An 18,654-nucleotide genomic window follows, 5' to 3' on the forward strand; every position below is an offset into this window, starting at 1 on the left:
AAAAAAAAGATTTCTTTGCTGCAGGACCTCTTTGAACTATCTTGTTGTGGATCTCCTGTAAAGGGAATATTATACGCATCCTTTTTTAAGATTATTGGAACAGAATCTGAAGCATATCAAGGGTTCAATGGTCTACAGAAAAGAATGTACCTTGGGAAATGTACATTTCCCTGCTGCTGCTAAGTTGCTTCAGTTGTGTCTGACTCTGTGCGACCCCATAGATGGCAGCCCATCAGGCTCCCTGGTCCCTGGGATTCTCCAGGCAAGAACACTGGAGTGGGTTGCCATTTCCTTCTCCAGTGAATGAAAGTGAAAAGTGAAAGTGAAATTGCTCAGTTGTGTCAGACTCTTAGCGACCCCATGGACTGCAGCCTACCAGTCTCCTCTGTCCATGGGATTTTCCAGGCAAGAGTACTGGAGTGGGGTGCCATTGCCTTCAAATTTTAAAAAATACATGTACAAATGTCAGTATGAACAGTATTGGAAAATCATAACTAGTGATCAAAATATCATCCTTTTTTTGATAGACTATACTAAACCTAGAGCTAAAAGCTAAAAATGCAAGTGTTGCTTTTTTTGTTTTTTCCCTGCCTTGTCTTAGTTTTTAGATTTTAATTCACTGGTTACTTATTTTCCTGATTTGTGTTTGGGGGTACAAGGGAGATATTTCTGTGTGTGGTTATAAAATTAGTACATGCTTATTTAAAAAAAAAACTGATACAGAAGTGGTAACAGATCATTTCAAATAGACCATAAAAATGTTCAATATCTGTGTTGTCCAGTATAGTAGCCACCATGGTTGAAATTCTGAATTGGGAGGTATTTGTAAATAACATAGCCACATCATATTTTATATTTTTATATAATGGTAAATTTAATATGAAGTAAGTTTTAAATTATTTGTCTTTCATCCATGAAGGCCATATATAAAGATGATCTACTTCGTGTCATTTTATTTTAACTTACAGCTGTAGACAATGAAACTAGAGACTGTCTTCAGAATACATACAACCTAAATAGTGTGCTGGCAGGAGTGGTTTGTCGGAGCAGTACTTGCCACAATGATTCAGTGTTTTTGCAGGTATACACACCTACTTTCCACTTCATGCTTATTCTTCCTTATTTTCAAATCAGAATTGATAGTATCTATTATGAAGTGCTGACGTACAGTGTACTGCATGCTGGCATTAATACTGCATAGTTAGGCACAGTTCTCACCATCATTAAATTTAAAAACTGGTTATTCACATGTGCTACCACTTAAGAGATTCTAAAGAAGAAAATTTACATCTAGCACTATTATTGAAGGAAAATTCACATAACTATTTTGACAGATTTATAAACATAGATGTCAGCCTTTTTAAGATGTAAGCTGTTCATTTTAAAATTTTAATTTAAAGTTAGTATCTAGGCTCATACTGTTGAGGAAACATTCTATAAAAATTGAAGCTATATAGATTTAGTCTTCTTTAGCATAGGCTCAATGCTCTTATACCCATATTTCTCTGAACCGAAAATGCCATCAGTTGTAAGAAAGAAAAACATTGTAAATTAAACTGACATGCAATTTTAAAGATGATAAAATATGAATAATATATATCTTAGAATTGATAGAATATATTCTCAACTTGTATATAAGTTTAAGATGGTTAAGTAAACCAGGTTGCTGACACAATGCTGTGTTTGAGATAGAATGTATAGAAATGTGTGAATCAGGAGGTGAACTTTTAAAGTCTCATTAATTGTATATGTTTAAGTAAAATCTCATTACTTGCATGTGAAAATAGAACCTTTCTAAGATATGGAAAGAGTTTTACTCTAAATGCCTCCTAAAATGCTTACATGCTCAGAATATGTGTAGGAGTTCATTTTTGTGATCATGCAAATATATATGTGTTTATATTCATTGCTATTTTCTTATTCTCAGTGCATTCAGCTTCTGCAGAGGTTAACATACAACATCAAAATTTTGCATTCTGGTGCCAATATAGATGAATTAATTACATTCCTGATAGATCATATGTGAGTATGCAACCACACATGTAACCAAATAATCTACTGGTTTATGTTTTTTTTTTTAATGTAGAAGAACTGTTGATTCCATTATAAGCACTTACAAAATTAGTCATAGAGAGTAACAGGCCTGCTGGTGAAACAAGTCACCTAAAATAGAGGTGGTCTCAAACTAGCGGTCAAGGACTAACCCCTTTAAAAAAACAACAACAACAACTCTTATCCAGGATTAATTTAACTTTAAAAACAAATATAAGCTATCAATTGACTCTTTTCAATTTAACTAAACAGTCTACCTAAACAATCAGGTAAAGACATACATCCGTACAACTTGTAATCCCAAGTTTTCTTTTTAAAACCATTTCACAGACAGGAAAAAAATAATATGAAACCATTCAAGAAATACAATGACAAGCAAAAATATGTAGGGAAAGAGGAACACATTGAACACATTGAGCTTCCCTGGTAGCTCAGTTGGTAAAGAATCCGCCTCAATGCAGGAGACCCTGGTTCGTTTACTGGGTTGGGAAGATCCACTGGAGAAAGGATAGACCACCCACTCCAGTATTCTTGGACTTCCCTTGTGGCTCAGCTGGTAAAGAATCCACCTGCAATGTGGGAGACCTGGATTCAATCCCTGAGTTGGGAAGATCCCCTGGAGAAGGGAAAGGCCACCCACTCCAGTATTCTGGCCTGGAGAATTCCATAAACTGTATAGTCCATAGGGTCACAAAGAGTTGGATGAGACTGAGCAACTTTCACTTTCAGGAACACATTGTGTTGACTTACTGGTTTATTTTTAACTAAAATATGTAATAATTCAATTTTTCTTAAATAATTTTTTACCTAATTTTTAAACTGAGATAATGATTCCTGTTTATTCATTGGATGATTTCAAGGATCAAATGGTGTTTTTGATCAGTTTTTATAACAGAAACTTATGAATTGATTGAGACAGAAAAACTTATTGAAACTGAAAATTATGTTTATATTTAATCTTCTTGAAGGAATATACTGATGAGATAGCATATGATTGCTCTGATAATTATTTCTATATTTTTATGCTAAATTGAGTAGGATCATTGACTTTCAAAACATGAAATAAATGATCAGTACTGTTCAAAACTTGGCAGTCTTCACATGTTAATCAGATTTTTCTTTTTGCTTATAAAAAGGAAGGAATTTAAATGTGTAAATGACTGTTTTTGAGTAATTTAGAAGGAACTTAATATTTTTATCTTTTATTATTTTTCTTAAAACAGTCAGTCTTCTGAAGATGAGTTGACAATGCCTTGTCTAGGATTATTGGCAAATCTTTGCCGGCACAATCTTTCTGTTCAAACGCACATAAAGACTTTGGTAAGAAGTTTATAAAATGTTTCTTTTGTTTTGTGGTAGGTTCACCTTTTTCTTTAAAAAGAAATTTAACAAGAATTTGTGTTGTCTAGCTGACTTATCAAAGTTAACAAAGCATCAGATTGACGTAAATAACTTGAAGTACTCTAGCCTTCATATATGTTTAATTAAGACGAGTTAATACAAATGTTAATTTATATACTAGAAGTTTTTCTTCTGTAGCATCTCATTATTTGTCGTGTTGAATAATATAAGAAATGCTGAGTTTTGTGCTAATAGAGAGGAGACATGCCATTGGCAGTTGCATTTACCTCAGTCTTGTATTTCTACACAATCAATTACAACTTTCTCAAAAAGATTTATAAGTGCCTAGCACCATTACCCGGAGAAGGCAATGGCACCTCACTCCAGTACTCTTGGCTGGAAAATCCCATGGGCGGAGGAGCCTGGTAGGCTACAGTCCATGGGGTCGCTAAGAGTCAGACACAACTGAGCGACTTCACTTTCACTTTTCACTTTCATGAATTGGGGAAGGAAATGGCAACCCACTCCAGTGTTCTTGCCTGGAGAATCCCAGGGACGGGAGAGCCTGGTGGGCTGCTGTCTATGGGATCGCACAGAGTCGGACACAACTGAAGTGACTTTAGCAGTAGCAGTAGCATCATTACCAGTACTTGTGAGAAGTGAAGGAACTCAAATGAGGTTTATCTGAACCACTGTTAGAAATATATTAAATCAGGAAAGTTCATTGATTCTTTAAGTTTCTTTATGAACAGTTCGCTTGCTGTACAATATTCAGTATTACTTGTTTAGTTTTAAATTTAACAGTATCTCATTTGTTCATGTGCTGGATTTTTCTGGCCTCATCCTGTTTTGTTGGTGGAGGTTATTTTGAGCCATGAAACTGTTTGAGAAAGGTAAACATTTGCTCATAAACTCAAACTACACACTGCTGTTTACTCAGATTGTACCTGTTCATACTACTGTAAGCAATTTGTGAAAGTACCACTTACACCTTGATCTCTAAGTTGATAATAATATGTTAAAAAGTTTACCTATTCTGTACAAGACAAACTTTCTAAAACAAAATGTAAGACTCATAATTTTTTCATTCTAATCTATTTTTAAATTTTTTTCTTCCTCAGAATAATGTGAAATCTTTTTATCGAACTCTTATAAGCTTCTTGGCCCATAGTAGTTTAACTGTGGTTGTGTTTGCACTTTCAATATTATCCAGTTTGACGTTAAACGAAGAGGTTGGGGAAAAGGTAAAAATTTTTTTGCAATTTATGAAACTAATTCTAAAGTTTATATTCTCTGATAATTTAAAATTGTTGAGACTCTGAGTTTTAGTGTGGTGTCAACGTAAACTTTTTTTTTGTATAACATCCTTTTCCTGATTTGTTTTTAAGCTGTTCCATGCACGAAATATTCATCAGACATTTCAGCTAATATTTAATATTCTCATAAATGGGGATGGCACACTGACCAGAAAGTATTCAGTTGATCTACTGGTGGATCTTCTTAAGAATCCTAAAATTGCTGATTATCTTACCAGGTATGGCTATCTGACAAACTTAGGATGTTTTTTAAACCAAAATGTATTTGTAATAAAACTGCCTTTTTACACTTAGTAAACTTGGACTGTACTTACTTACAATAGACTAAAATCAGAATGTTTTCATGTGCTTTATGTTCCTGTTCTTTTTTGTTTTTCTGACTTGAAATATGAAAGTATAACAAGGGTATGTGTGTATTTTTTACTTTGTCTTAGGTAAATAAGGTTGTACCATTCTCTAGAATATACATATCTTGATTAATCTTTGCAAAACCAGTTTTACCTCTGAACAGTATGATTATCTTACATATAAATCCTTTTAATGTATCAGTTTCATACTTATCATTTGATGTGTGTTTTTATTTTAAATCTAGGTATGAGCACTTTTCTTCATGTCTTAATCAAGTATTAGGTCTTCTTAATGGAAAGGATCCTAATTCTTCTTCAAAGGTATATATAGCTTTTTGTTTTTAAAGTTTTTAAAAACTACAATATGCAGAAAAATGTAAGTGCACAGATCTCTGAATCTTTGCAAAATGAACACAGCCATGTAACCAAGATCTCAAGCAAGAAACTAGATATTACCGGTATTTAGAACCCTCCTTGAATCCTCATAAACTGGCATAATCCTTTTAGGAAACTGTTTTCACGGTGCCTGTCGAACACATGTAAACCCTATGACACAGATTCCACTCCCATCTACATAGTTGAGAGATATGTCAGTAAGCTCACAAAAGACGTAGAAAGTGTTAAATGGAAAGTGAAAGTTTAAAACTGGTACTATTTACTGATTTTTTTAAATGCAGATCCTAGGGTAAACCCAACAAAACATGTACAAGGCCTCTACTCTGAGATTACAAAACATTAATAGAAAAAACCTAAGTAAACACAGATATAGCAAGTTCATAGATTGGACGAGTTTACCATATTAGGTCAGTTAGAATTATAGCAGGCTTTAGGTTTTTTTTGTTTTTGGTGTATATGGAAATTGGGAAGCTGATTATAAACACTATATGGATATGCAAGGGTCTAAAAATAGCCATGACTATTCTGAAAAATGAACAAAGCTAGAGGGCTTATAGTACCAGATATTGAAGTGTAATGCAAAGCTCCAGTAATTAAAATAGTGCAGTATTGTCATAAGGATAAACAGCTAGCTCAGTGGAACAGAGTACAGTACAGAACAAACCCACAGAATATAGCCTCCTGATTGATAACAGTACACTCTTAAAATTATGATCATTGCAGTAAATGATACTGGTCAATTGGATATCCATATGGGGAAAAGCTGAATTTTAACCCTTACCTCACACCAGATGAAAAAATCAGTCTTATAAAGATTGTAGCTCTCAATGTGGAAGGAAAATAGTGAACTTTAAGAAGAAACACCTAGCAGAATATCTGTAGCCTTGGGATGAAGATTTTCTTAAACAGAAAACAAAAACATAAACTATGTAGGAAAAAATGTTGGTAAGTTAGATTACGTTAAAATTAAGAGCTTTTCTGTTCATGAGAGGCCACTAATAATTTAAAGAGTGAAAAAGTTGCTCAGCTTTATTAATCTTCAGGGAAATGCCAATTTAAATGGTAATACAATACCATTACACACCCGCAAGATGGTTAAAATTTAAAATACGGATACTATCAAACATAGATAATGTAAAGAACGTTGAAATACTCATGGGCTGAAAATTGGTAAAAGCTTTTATGAAAACTGGTATTATCTACTAACATAGGATACATGTATAAACTCTGACCCAGGAATTCCACTCTTTTATTTACCTCAGAGTTGAATACATGTGTTCACCATGTACAAAACGCAGCAGTGTTGTTAACAATAGCCAGGAATTGTAAACAACCTAAATGCCAACAACAGTGGAATGGGCAAATAAACTGTGGTATGTTGATACGCTAAAATACTATACAACAGTGAGAATGTATGAGGTGAAGCTGCATGTGAAAATATAAGTGAATCTCACTAACATAATGCTAAGCTAAAACAGATGTGAAAGTGTACACTGTAAGATTGTATTGGTATATAAAGTTCCATGTGAGTTTTTTATATAAAATGGCAAGCTGATTGAAAATTTTATATGGAAATGCAAAGATCCAAGAATAGCTAAGGTAAAATTAATGTCTGGTGTCAAAAATCTGATGTCAAAGTAGTGATTGAGGCATTGTCTGGAAGGGGACTCAAGGGAATTCAGGAGTTTTGATGGAATTCTCATGATCTAGTTGCTAGTTATTCAGGTAATTCACTTTGGGGAGAACATCTAGCTTTGCATTAGCTATTGATATTTTTATTTCCCTCTATGTTACACTTATAGAGAAATTGTAAATGAGAGTGTTTGCTTCTATGTGCAGTACATAATCTCTGGTTAGGTAAATAAGAAACTGGTGATAGTGTCTGTTGCTTCCAGGGAATGTTAGGTAGAGGTCAGGTCAGTACCGACTTTGGAACCAAGTGAAAGTATTATCTATTCAAAAACAAGTACTACAATTTGTATTTAAAAGAAAGTAAGTCAAAGTTTATCATTTGTAACATAGTAAATGCTAATGAGTTGAATTCTATTAAAATCAGACACTGTCAGGTTGATTAAAACACAAATCCCAATTGTATGTCATTTACAAGGAACAGATAAAGGTGGAAATAAGTACACAAAGAGATACCAATACTTTTTTTTTTTAATAATAAGTTGGTAGTATGTTAAATAAGGTAGAATTTAACTTAATAGCTAATAAACAAGTTGATGTGGAATGCTATGTAATGGCATAAGGCTTAGTTATGAAGCACAAAAGAAATGTGGTAGACCAGGGAAGCAGGCTAAGGGGCGTATTGCCAGCATTACGTAAACTGTGGAAATAGCCATCCTTTAAGTTTTAAAGCTTTGGGATGCCATTTTTAAATATTATCCTGAAGTACACTTTATAGCAGTTCATAACTCTTGCCTGGAAAATCCCAGGGATGGAGGAGCCTGGTGGGCTGCAGTCCATGGGTCACTAAGAGTCGGATGCGACTGAGCGACTTCACTTTCACTTTTCACTTTCATGCCTTGGAGAAGGAAATGGCAACTCACTCCAGCATTCTTGCCTGGAGAATCCCAGGGACGGCGGATCCTGGTGGGCTGCCGTCTATGGGGTTGCACAGAGTTGGACACGACTGAAGCGACTAGCAGCAGCAACATGAGACACATGTTTGTGCTGAAGAAAAATTAAGTACTATGGAAGGTATATAACATTAGTTGAAGTTGCCCTTCTTCAGTTCCCATAGTCCTCTTAACTGAAGTAACTACCATTAACAAGTTTATTTGTAACCTTCTGGAACCTAATGACACGTTTTGAGAAATAATACTCTGAGAAAAATGGGAAGCAACTTTTAATTTTTATTTTATTTTGTTTAAAAGTAAATATCATTTCCAACTTCATCTTTTGGTTGCTTTGTGCATTGAAGTCTAATGAAATAGACCTTAATGAAGACTTTATATTGCACAGGTTTTAGAATTACTTCTTGCCTTCTGTTCAGTGACTCAGCTGCGCCACGTGCTCACACAGATGATATTTGAGCAAACTCCATCTGGCAGCACCGTTCTGGGAACCCGTTCTAAGTGTTTAGAACCTACTGTAGCTCTACTTCGTTGGTCAAGCCAACCTTTGGATGGATCAGAAAACTGTCCTATTTTAGCGCTGGAGTTGTTCAAGGAAATATTTGAGGTACTAGAGTGACTAACAAATTGACTTTTCCACTCTTATGATTCTCAGTAGACAGTTTTCTAAAATGTTTATTATATGTTTATAATAAATTTCCAATTGTTCATACCCTTTAGGAACTTAGCAATTACTGGACTCCCTGCCTCTAGTAGTAAATCCCTAGTTACTGAATTTCGTTTTTCTGGCCAAGTCCCCAAAATTAGTGAGACTCCTGTGTTTTCACTAAATAACTTACATATACTCCTTTCAGAATAATAAGTAAAGGTATGACTAAGATTTGTATGGTTTGTGGTGTATGACTGTACTTGGCAATAGTTATATTCTGTCTGTCTATCTCAGTAGATACTGTCTGCTGTTTTTATTGAGTGGATATATAGTAACATTGAATTAAGTCAGTCAGATGGAGTGGAACATGTCAGGTATTTAAGGATATAAACAAAAATCCTTTACTGGGAATTCCCTTATAGTATAGTGGGTTAGGGCTCTGCTCTTCTTCTGCAGGGGGCATGGGTTGAATCTGGGATCCAGAAACTGATCTCACATACCATGCAGTGCAGGCTGAAAAAAAGCCCTTTTCACAGAGGCCATTAAATTCTGATAGATTCTGTTATCTAGGTCATTATGTTTTCTCTACTGTTACCCTATTTTTATACCCATTCTGTCTATACCAGCATTTTCCTAGAATGTTTACCCTCTCATGACTGTCATGACTAGATCCTATGCACAAACCAAAATGTGTATGAGTGATTAAATATATTTGTTAAGGATTATCCACAAATTATTCTTTATGTTTCATGTTGATCTTGACTTAACAATCAGTTTTAGCTTTGAAAAAGCCCTGTGAGATTCCTAATGGGAATTATTTGTGGTTGTAAAGTGTTAATACCAGTGTCTCTTGTTATTGTAATTGCGTTTAGCATCTTAACGATATTTGTTTTCAGTACATACTTAGAATAATTTTTAAGTCACAGAGTCCACTTTGAAAAGTCTTGTTTGAGACTGGTCCATTTGATAAAAAAGTCATCATAGCCCTCAAAACTGGATGAAAGTGTAGATTTTAAATAGGAGACACAGGTCAAGAATATCTGAAGTAATTACAAATGACCCTTGAACAGCATAGGTTTGAACTACTTGGGTCCACTTATATGTAGATTTTTTTTCCAATAGTAAATATTACAGTACTACACAGTCTGCAAGGTTAGGTGAATCCGTAGATACAGAATCACAGATACAGGAGGCCAGGGCCAATTAGATTATACTCAGATTTCAGCTGCATGGTGAGGTTGGCACCCCTAACCTTCACATTGTTCAAGGACCATCTGTATAAGAAATATAAAGAGTGTTGCAGTTCAGTGATGACTGTGCCTTCTGTATTCTCTTTTTTTTTTTTTTTTAATCTTTGGTGGTGGTGAATTCTCCAGGATGTCATAGATACTGCTAACTGTTCCTCAGCTGACCGTTTTGTGACTCTTCTGCTGCCTACAATCCTTGATCAGCTTCAGTTCACAGAACAAAATCTAGACGAAGCCTTAATAAGGAAAAAATGTGCAAGAATGGTCAAGGCCATTGAAGTTTTGTTAAATATCCTTCAGTTTAACCATGGAAACTAACTGCTTATATTTTTTAGAATTTATTTTCTGCATTTTTACTGTCTTTATGTCTTTCTTTATAATTTTACACCTCTCATGCTTGAATCTGTACAGAATTACTGAACTCAAGTTTAAATTAAAGAACTGATACTCACGGAAGAGTCTCTTAGAAAAAGTTACCTAGACTTTTTTCCCATGTTTTTCTGTATAAAACTTTCAGACATTTTTAGAAATGCTTTTTAAGTTTGGTTTGTACGTTTTTTATCTTAATTTGAGGTTAGTAGATACATAAATAACTACCCTGATATTCTCTTTTCATGCTGATTGCTGCCCCTGGATGATGTATGTTGTGATGGACTATATCAGAGAAGAAAAATACATTGGGAGTTATTATTGTAGCTTAGTTTTTCAGCCTGTCAATAAGGATGACATCACACTTACTTATAAAAAAGATAACCTTGTATTTCAGAGCAACAAGAATGTAGTCAATTTTGTCCTGCCCTATAGCAAACTCAACATCTTTTTAATTTCTTCTCTGAACTGCTCCTCCTTAATTTTCTTCTTTCTTGATGGCAGTGATTCTCAATTCTGGCTATGTATTAAAATCATCTGGAGAACATTTAAAAATACTGATGCTTGACTCCTACTTCCAGAGACTAAATAATGTGGAACCTTGGGATGTGAAGGCATATTTGTGACTGTTTAAACTATCCAGGTGATTCTAACATGCAGCCAAAGTTGAAAACCACTGCTGTAAAGGCAGGATTATTTTGCTTGACCTTGAGATACTCTCTAAAATATTTAGGCCTCCTCTCATTGAATAGTACCAAACTTAACCCCTTTTTAATAATAGATATTTAAATTAACTTACAGAGAAATGAGAAAAAAACAAATGAGAAAATAACTTCCTTTATTTCAACAAGTATTTATTGACCCATTGTGAAACCCGTTAATAAAAACTAACATCCAGTGAAAAGCAGATCCTTTCTCTGTTTTACTTTTGAGTCAGAAACTTTGGTGGCAGTCCCATCTCTTGCCACTTGTCAGTCATTTAAACGGCTCTGAGCTCCTAAATTCCTAATCTGTCATTGAGCTAATGTAGCAATAATTACACCAAATTGCAGTGACAAGAATAATTTGTTTGAAATCATCCTAAATGCTGTAAAGTGCTATACAAATATAAGGGGTTTTTTTTGAGAATTTTTTGTTTTTCTTAACAAAACTTAACCTCTGTGTGGAGATGACACTCTAAAAATGCATGTTGCAAAAGTTCTCACTACTATCAAGTGTACCACTCTGATAGAACAACAGTTTACATATGGCAAGATTGATATGGGCTTTGGAACAAAGGTAGCAGATTCTGAATTATGGTGAGTATATGAAATACAAATGGCAAAATGGTAAGTCCAAACTTAATAAAAATCAAAAGATGTAGTAATTCTCATTCGTTTTAGAAGATCATCCTTGGGTATGTTCTGTTAACTCAAGATATAGAAGAAAATTAAAAATATATTCATAATGAATTTTTTTTTTAATTTAAGTTATAGATTACGTGCTTCTGAACAGAGATATTAATATCTGTTATTTGTTTTTCATTGTTTAGGTTTGTTTGTCTTGTTTTAATTTATTGTGATTATCTACGAGTCTTTTATGCTTCGGTGCATTTTTTTCCCCTAGAGTTCCTTCCTGACTTTGACTCAGTAATTATTTTATATTTAATTTTATATTTTGAAATGACAAAGCATGAAAAAAACATTTTTATTTCAAAGAAGCCAATCACTGCTGAAAGTTTCTAGTAATAAAGACAACTCTTCTTTAGCATGTTAAGGCTTACAGTTAAATGTGGATTTTCACTGATAGTAATGAGATTATTTTATCCCTGTCCTCCCCTATGAATTAAGTTCATCTAACAAGTGTTTGTTGAGGACCCACTGAATGCTAAACACTATAATTTGTTCCAATTTTCATAAATGTCATAATTGTCAGTGATTATACTCCTCAAGAATAACAATGATCTCTTTTTTACTTTTTTGTACTCCTTTTCAATTAAAAGGCTGTGAAAAACAGCTTAGTATAATTTGTTCAGTAAATGTTAGATACTCTAGATTGCTGAAGGTTGCCCTCTTAGGCTTCCCAGGTGGCGCTAGTGATAAAGAACCCGCCTGCCAGTGCTGGAGACGTTCGAGACGCCGGTTCAATCCCTGGGTCTGGAAGATCCCCTGGAGGAGGTCATGGCAACCCACTCCAGTATTTTTGCCGGGAGAATCCCATAGACAGAAGAGCCTCATGGGCTACAGTCATAGGGTCACAAAGAGTTGGACACACTGAAACGACAACACCCACACACGCAGAATTGTCCTCTACTGTTCATATTCTAGTGACAAAACTAAGAATTAAATGAGTCCTATTGCTAATACTACTAGTAATTTCAAGCAAAAGTTGAAACATGTTGGTATTTGAGATTAGAAAAAGAAACACTGTCTAAACTTAAACTGTTAATACCAGTTCTCTTTGGATCTTGAGTTATAAGGATGTTGGTCTCTGATATTTTTACTTCTCATGACAAACAGTGGTTAATCTTGAGGTTTAAGAACAAAGGTTTTGAGTTTTTATTTTCTTCAGATTTATGGACAGAAATAAGCTGTAAGCAATTTTTGAGTTATCTAAGTTAAATATGACTTATTTTTAAAGCAAACTTGCTGCTGATGTGATTTTGAAAACTCTTGATTTGATGAACAAACTTAAACAGTTGGTTCCTGGTATGGAAGTAAGCTTCTACAAAATCCTTCAGGTGAGTTTAAACTTTTAAAATATTGAAGTTGATTTATATATAAATGTTTCCTAATATATGTTTCTGTTTTAATATTCTTAATCTTTAGAAGATTAATGTTTTTCTTAGAACTGGCCATTGGAAAAAATTTGAAAATTGTTCATTGATATAACAATATTCTCACTACAGTTATTTTATAGAGTTTCACAAGGATTAAACCTAAGTGCTTCCTATTCTGAAGTATGGGATATTCATGATAACCGTGCTTCCACAGCCTTTTCCTTTCTTGTGTCATATTTCTGGTTTCTTCATTTGTTTCTATTGGCTTTATGGTAGTGGGGAATGGTATTTATTTTGGAGTGTTTGTTTTTTGTTAAGGTTGATGAGGTAGAGTATTAAGGCAGGAAGAAGACATCTGGAAGAAAAGAACTTGATTGTGAGTGATAATTTGATAGCTGTGCAGAAAATAGCTAACTCACCGACTTTATTGACCATTGTAACTAAACACGAGTTCTAGATGTTTTCCTTGACAGCCACAAAATTTGGCTTATAACAGATATTTAACAAACATGTGTGAATTAAGTTACTGTAATAACACAAATGTCTCCAGTGCCTGTGTAGACAGGGTAGAAGCTAAAACTGGAACCTACTTGTATACTTTGAGAGCACGGGGCTTAAAAGATGGGGTTCGGATTTTGACTCCACCATTTCTTAGTACAGACTTGAGCAAGTTACTTCACCTCTGTGAGCTTGTTTTCTTGATTACAAAGTAGAAATAATGATCCCCCTTCATGGACGAGATATGAAGGGTTACCATGAGGGTTTTGGAGGTAAAAGCCATCTCCTATGGTTCTGTGGCATTAGATTATATTTGAGTACCTATAAAACACTTAACCTTTTTTTTTTTTTTAGTGCTTTTTTTTTTTTTCCAGTTTTAAATATTTTTATTTTAAAATGTTGATAATTATAAAGAATTTATATTGTAATATTTTTCTCTGTTAGCAACTTACTCAAATTTTAAATTGAGTCACAGTGATTTTATGTCAATAAAATTTTTTTCACAACAGATTTGAGGCTTAAAGTACTAAATGGAAATATTTACTGATATGAAGGACTTATACTTTAAAGTATAATTATTTCATTCACTAAATTAAAATATTGTATGAAATTAATTTGAATTTTATTTTTTTACTTTAATTTGGAAATGATTTACCATTTTTCTTCTAGCCAGTTTTTCTTTTAAATGATAGCTAGAAAAAGAAAACAGTAACTCAAAACATCAATCAGTTGTAGATGATATTTTAAATAAATCAAAACATTTAAGACATGATTTTCTCAGGCACAGTAAAAGCATTCAAAACTTTTGCCAGAGTTTTTTAAACTAACATTAGGTAAAGACTAACAAATACATTCAGACATCAGATAGAAATTTTAGAATTTGCCCAGAATTTTTTATGATTTAGGTCTGTTTATTCACCTTACTCTGAAAGACCTGACTTTTTGTTTTCTGGTTTCTGATTTGCATAGGATCCTCGCCTGATTACTCCCTTGGCTTTTGCTTTAACATCAGATAATAGAGAACAAGTGCAGTCTGGATTGGGAATATTATTGGAAGCTTCTCCACTCCCAGATTTTCCTGCATTAGTGTGAGTTATAATCATTTGCAGTATATCTTGTATGGTACTAGAATATCCTGCCAGTTTCTTTAATAGTCTTCAGTATGGACAAATTGGAAAATTAGTGAATTGAAGACTTCATTGTAATAGTAATTCTTCAAATAAAAAAAACTTTCGAACAAATCAGAAGACCAGATGTACACTTATTTAGAAAACAGCTAGATCCATTCAGGTGATTAAATTTATTATTCAGATGCTATACCTGTCTCAACACCTCTGTTTAATGCAGTAGCTTCTGTACTAAGCTTACATCCTACCAATTTAGTTTCTCCATAGAAAGAGCTTTTCCTTCGCAGCTATTTGATTACTAAATCTGAGTATTGCTTTCATTGACTAGATCTGGGTCATTTACCATGGGAAGGATTCCTAAAGAAAAATTCTGTCGTTAAAGAAGGTAGGATAATGGCCAGACAGAATTATCTACTGTACTCATCAGTTTCAACCATTGAGATGATATTTTCAGAAGCAGGGGCAGAATGGTGGTAAGGTTGGTAAGAATAATATTGAGTGAGAAAAGGAAAGGGTAAAGGAAAACTAAAGGCCAGGTGTTATTGCCCATGGTTAGAAGGATGTTCTTACCAATAACAATAACTTTAATTTTTACAAATAATCCATACTCACAAACTAGTTCTAGAGGCTCCAAACCAGAGGTGGAGTTGTCATTGTAAAGGGTTGCAAGTAGAAAAGTTTTCCTCTGGCAAATTTTGGGTATTTCCCCAAATTCTGCCTCATCATCAGATCAGATCAGTCGCTCAGTCGTATCCGACTCTTTGCGACCCTGTGAATCGCAGCATGCCAGGCCTCCCTGTCCATCACCAATTCCCGGAGTTCACTCAGACTTATGTTCATCGAGTCAGTGATGCCATCCAACCATCTCATCCTCTGTCATCCCCTTCTCTTGCCCCTAATCTCTCCCAGCATCAGAGTCTTTTCCAATGAGTCAACTCTTCGCATGAGGTGGCCAAAGTACTGGAGTTTCATTCCTTCCAAAGAAATCCCAGGGCTGATGATCTTCAGAATGGACTGGTTGGAGTCCAAGATTATTTCAGAAATATTTGAAGACTTAATTCTCAAAAGACCCATTCTAAATAAGTCCTTAGTTCTATACTAACTCTGCCTTTTGCTCTATTTTCGTATAATTATTTCTCTTTTTTATTTTGATTCCCACTCAGACTTGGAGAAAGTATAGCAGCAAACAATGCCTATAGACAACAGGAAACAGAACATATGCCTAGAAGAGTGCCTTTGCAGTCATTAAATCACAGTTTTCCAACATCAGTAAAATGTTTAACTCCTCCACTTTTGAAAGATAGAGTTCCTGGATTGAACATTGAGGAATTAATAGAGAAACTTCAATCTGGAGTTGTGGTGAGTGATAAATAGCCATGAAAAGTAGGATTCTGCCTGGTCATACCAACTAAAGTGAAAGTGAAAGTCACTCAGTCATGTCCAACTCTTTGTGACTCCACGGACTGTACAGTCCATGGAATTCTCTAAGCCAGAATACTGGAGTGGGTAGCTTTTCCCTTCTCCAGGGGATCTTCCCAACCTAGGGATCAAACCCAGGTCTCCTGCATTGCAGGTAGATTCTTTACCAGCTGAGCCACAACATACCTGCTAAATATCAACTCATATTATAACATTTACTTAAGCAACCTTAGATAGAGATTTGATCATTGAAACATTATTTAATATAAAAAGTAGCAATATTCTGGAAAGTTTGGAAAGGGGAAAAACTCAGTCATAAAATTCCAGTGTTTTAATACAGCTATAAATTTTCTCTTAGTCTTCCCATACGAGCCTACCTTCCTACCCCCCTACCCCCATCACCCCCAGTTTAAATGTACTTTAAATTCCCACAAGCAGATCACCAAGATATTCTTCTGCAATAGTCAGGTTAATGGAATGTTTGTGACCTGCCTCATATGACATCCTTTTTTTCCCTTTGTTATTGAGTTTCAATTATTTGGTTTTGGTAGGTGTTTTCGTTTTTTTTTTAATTGAGTGCTAATGATTTCTGATTTTTTTTACTTTATTAAAACCAGGTAAAGGATCAGATTAATGATGTGAGACTATCTGACATAATGGATGTGTATGAGATGAAACTATCCACATTAGCTGTGAGTACAACCGTATTTTAATTATGTATATCAATTAAACCCTAAGAGATATTTTCCAGCAAATGAAGATTTATGATATGTTTTCTTACAGTCCAAAGAAAGCAGGCTACAGGATCTCTTAGAAGCAAAAGCTCTAGCCCTTGCACAGGCTGATAGACTGATTGCTCAGTATCGCTGTCAAAGAACTCAAGCTGAGACTGAGGTGTGTACAATATAAAGACATCTGATTAGTAGAAAAATAAATAAATAGAACATGTACAAAATATTAGTTTTACCTTCATTACTCTGATTGAAGTAAGTTATCCTTAGCATTTGGCACAAATACTTCCTCTGTCTTAAGACTATCTCCCTTTTAATTTTGGTTACACAGTTATCTTTTTTCTACCTTAATGTATATTATTTTCCTAAATCTTTTTTTATCTACTCATCCTTTAAATGTTGAGTGGGATTATGTTCTAAGCCCTTTTCCTTTATTTAGGTGATTCATGGTTTCTACTTATTACCAGAATGTTAATTCACCAAATTTTTTATGCTGAGCCAGATCCTTTTCCTTAAGCACTAAGTATCTTCTGTGTAGCTCCATTTAAATACACAGCAAATACTTCAGACTCAATAGAACCAGTAATGAACTCATCACCCTCGCTTTTTAAAAAATGTATTCTTTCTTACGTATTCCCTGTACTATTCTTAGAGTTTTCCAAACAAGAAATCTGGAAATCATAGTTTACCTTCTGTAGTCATTCATTCATCACGTTCAGTTGATTCTACTTTCTACATAATACTTTTTGCCTTGTCTCTGTTCTTATGGCTGTTTGTCACAGGCCAGGTCCTTTTTATTTTTTCACATGAATGACAGCAGTCTCTAATTAGTCTTCCTACTTGAGTCTAGTACCCTCGTCTCATCCACCCTCTACATACAGTCACTGGCTGTGTTTGGATCTACCCATCCTCTTTGCTTTTCCTTCACAGTCATACCTGAGGCAGTACTCTGATCCTATATACTCCTTTACCGAATATCCTTCAGTGTCTCACCTTTTAGCTCAGAAGAGAATTTAAATTCCTAAGAACTTACTGCACAGGGATTTTAACTACTTCTCATTCCCCATCTCCTTGCACTTCTTTGCGTTCTTTCCAGTTAAATAAATATATTAGATTGCTTTGCAGTTTCTGAAACTTGACATACTTCTATGTTTTCCTGCCCTTGCACTTGCTCTTCTGTATCTGGAATACCTTTTCCTCTCTTCTCTTTTAATAATCCTTTAGATTATTAAATCTATTAAATAAATTAAATCTATTAAAAGCTTCCTCCATTTCCCAGGAAGCTTTTCTCTGGTCTTCTGTTGCCCACACTTTTGGTGACCCTTCCTCCCCGTGCTGCCTTTTTTAGAGTACTTCTCACACTGTGTGAAAATTGTATGACCCCACTGTCACCCTTGATGATGTTCGAGAGGAAAATTTTTCCTCTTTCACTCTAGACTGGCCTAATAATTGACAATAAACAGATTTATTTCATTAATTTTTTAAATTATAGAAACTGAGCATATTATATAAATGATAGTAGAAAAGTATTCCATTTTCTTTTAGGCTCGGACACTTGCTAATATGTTGAGAGAAGTTGAAAGAAAAAATGAAGAGCTTGCTGTGTTGCTGAAGTCACAGCAGGTTGAATCGGAAAGAGCCCAGAGTGATATTGAGCATCTCTTTCAACATAATAGGAAGTTAGAGTCTGTGGCTGAAGAACATGAAGTTCTGACAAAATCCTACATGGAACTTCTTCAGAGGTAAATTAATAAAGTAAAAATTCCTGTGTAAAGTTAGAATTTAGAATGAACACACAGCATTTCTCTTCTCTGTCCCTAAAGTT

General features: G+C 34.4%; 1 protein-coding gene across 9 annotated transcripts in view; it reads left to right on the forward strand.

Annotated features, from left to right (window-relative positions):
* CIP2A (cellular inhibitor of PP2A) overlaps window positions 1–18,654 on the forward strand; it is a 28,531-nt gene that overhangs the window by 2,407 nt on the left and 7,470 nt on the right. For 2 of the 9 annotated variants that reach the window (XR_015166150.1, XM_086407641.1), the window contains exons 3-17: window positions 969–1,081; window positions 1,928–2,022; window positions 3,276–3,372; window positions 4,515–4,637; window positions 4,782–4,927; window positions 5,302–5,377; window positions 8,420–8,638; window positions 10,057–10,216; window positions 11,453–11,594; window positions 12,916–13,015; window positions 14,522–14,640; window positions 15,843–16,038; window positions 16,716–16,790; window positions 16,882–16,992; window positions 18,375–18,571. Coding sequence is in view for 8 of the 9 variants with exons in the window: in XM_086407641.1 (XP_086263767.1) it covers window positions 969–1,081; window positions 1,928–2,022; window positions 3,276–3,372; window positions 4,515–4,637; window positions 4,782–4,927; window positions 5,302–5,377; window positions 8,420–8,638; window positions 10,057–10,216; window positions 11,453–11,594; window positions 12,916–13,015; window positions 14,522–14,640; window positions 15,843–16,038; window positions 16,716–16,790; window positions 16,882–16,992; window positions 18,375–18,571 (1,969 nt within the window). In the remaining variant the exon portion in view is untranslated. The remainder of the gene's footprint in view (window positions 1–968; window positions 1,082–1,927; window positions 2,023–3,275; window positions 3,373–4,514; window positions 4,638–4,781; window positions 4,928–5,301; window positions 5,378–8,419; window positions 8,639–10,056; window positions 10,217–11,452; window positions 11,595–12,915; window positions 13,016–14,521; window positions 14,641–15,842; window positions 16,039–16,715; window positions 16,791–16,881; window positions 16,993–18,374; window positions 18,572–18,654) is intronic. The other 7 variants (XM_086407670.1, XM_086407679.1, XM_086407686.1 and 4 more) reach the window with 7 other exon arrangements.

This window comes from Bos grunniens, chromosome 1 (assembly GCF_055505025.1).
Source record: "Bos grunniens cultivar Pamir isolate PY7600 chromosome 1, Bosgru_T2T1.0, whole genome shotgun sequence".
Classification (NCBI taxonomy): Eukaryota; Metazoa; Chordata; class Mammalia; order Artiodactyla; family Bovidae; genus Bos; species Bos grunniens.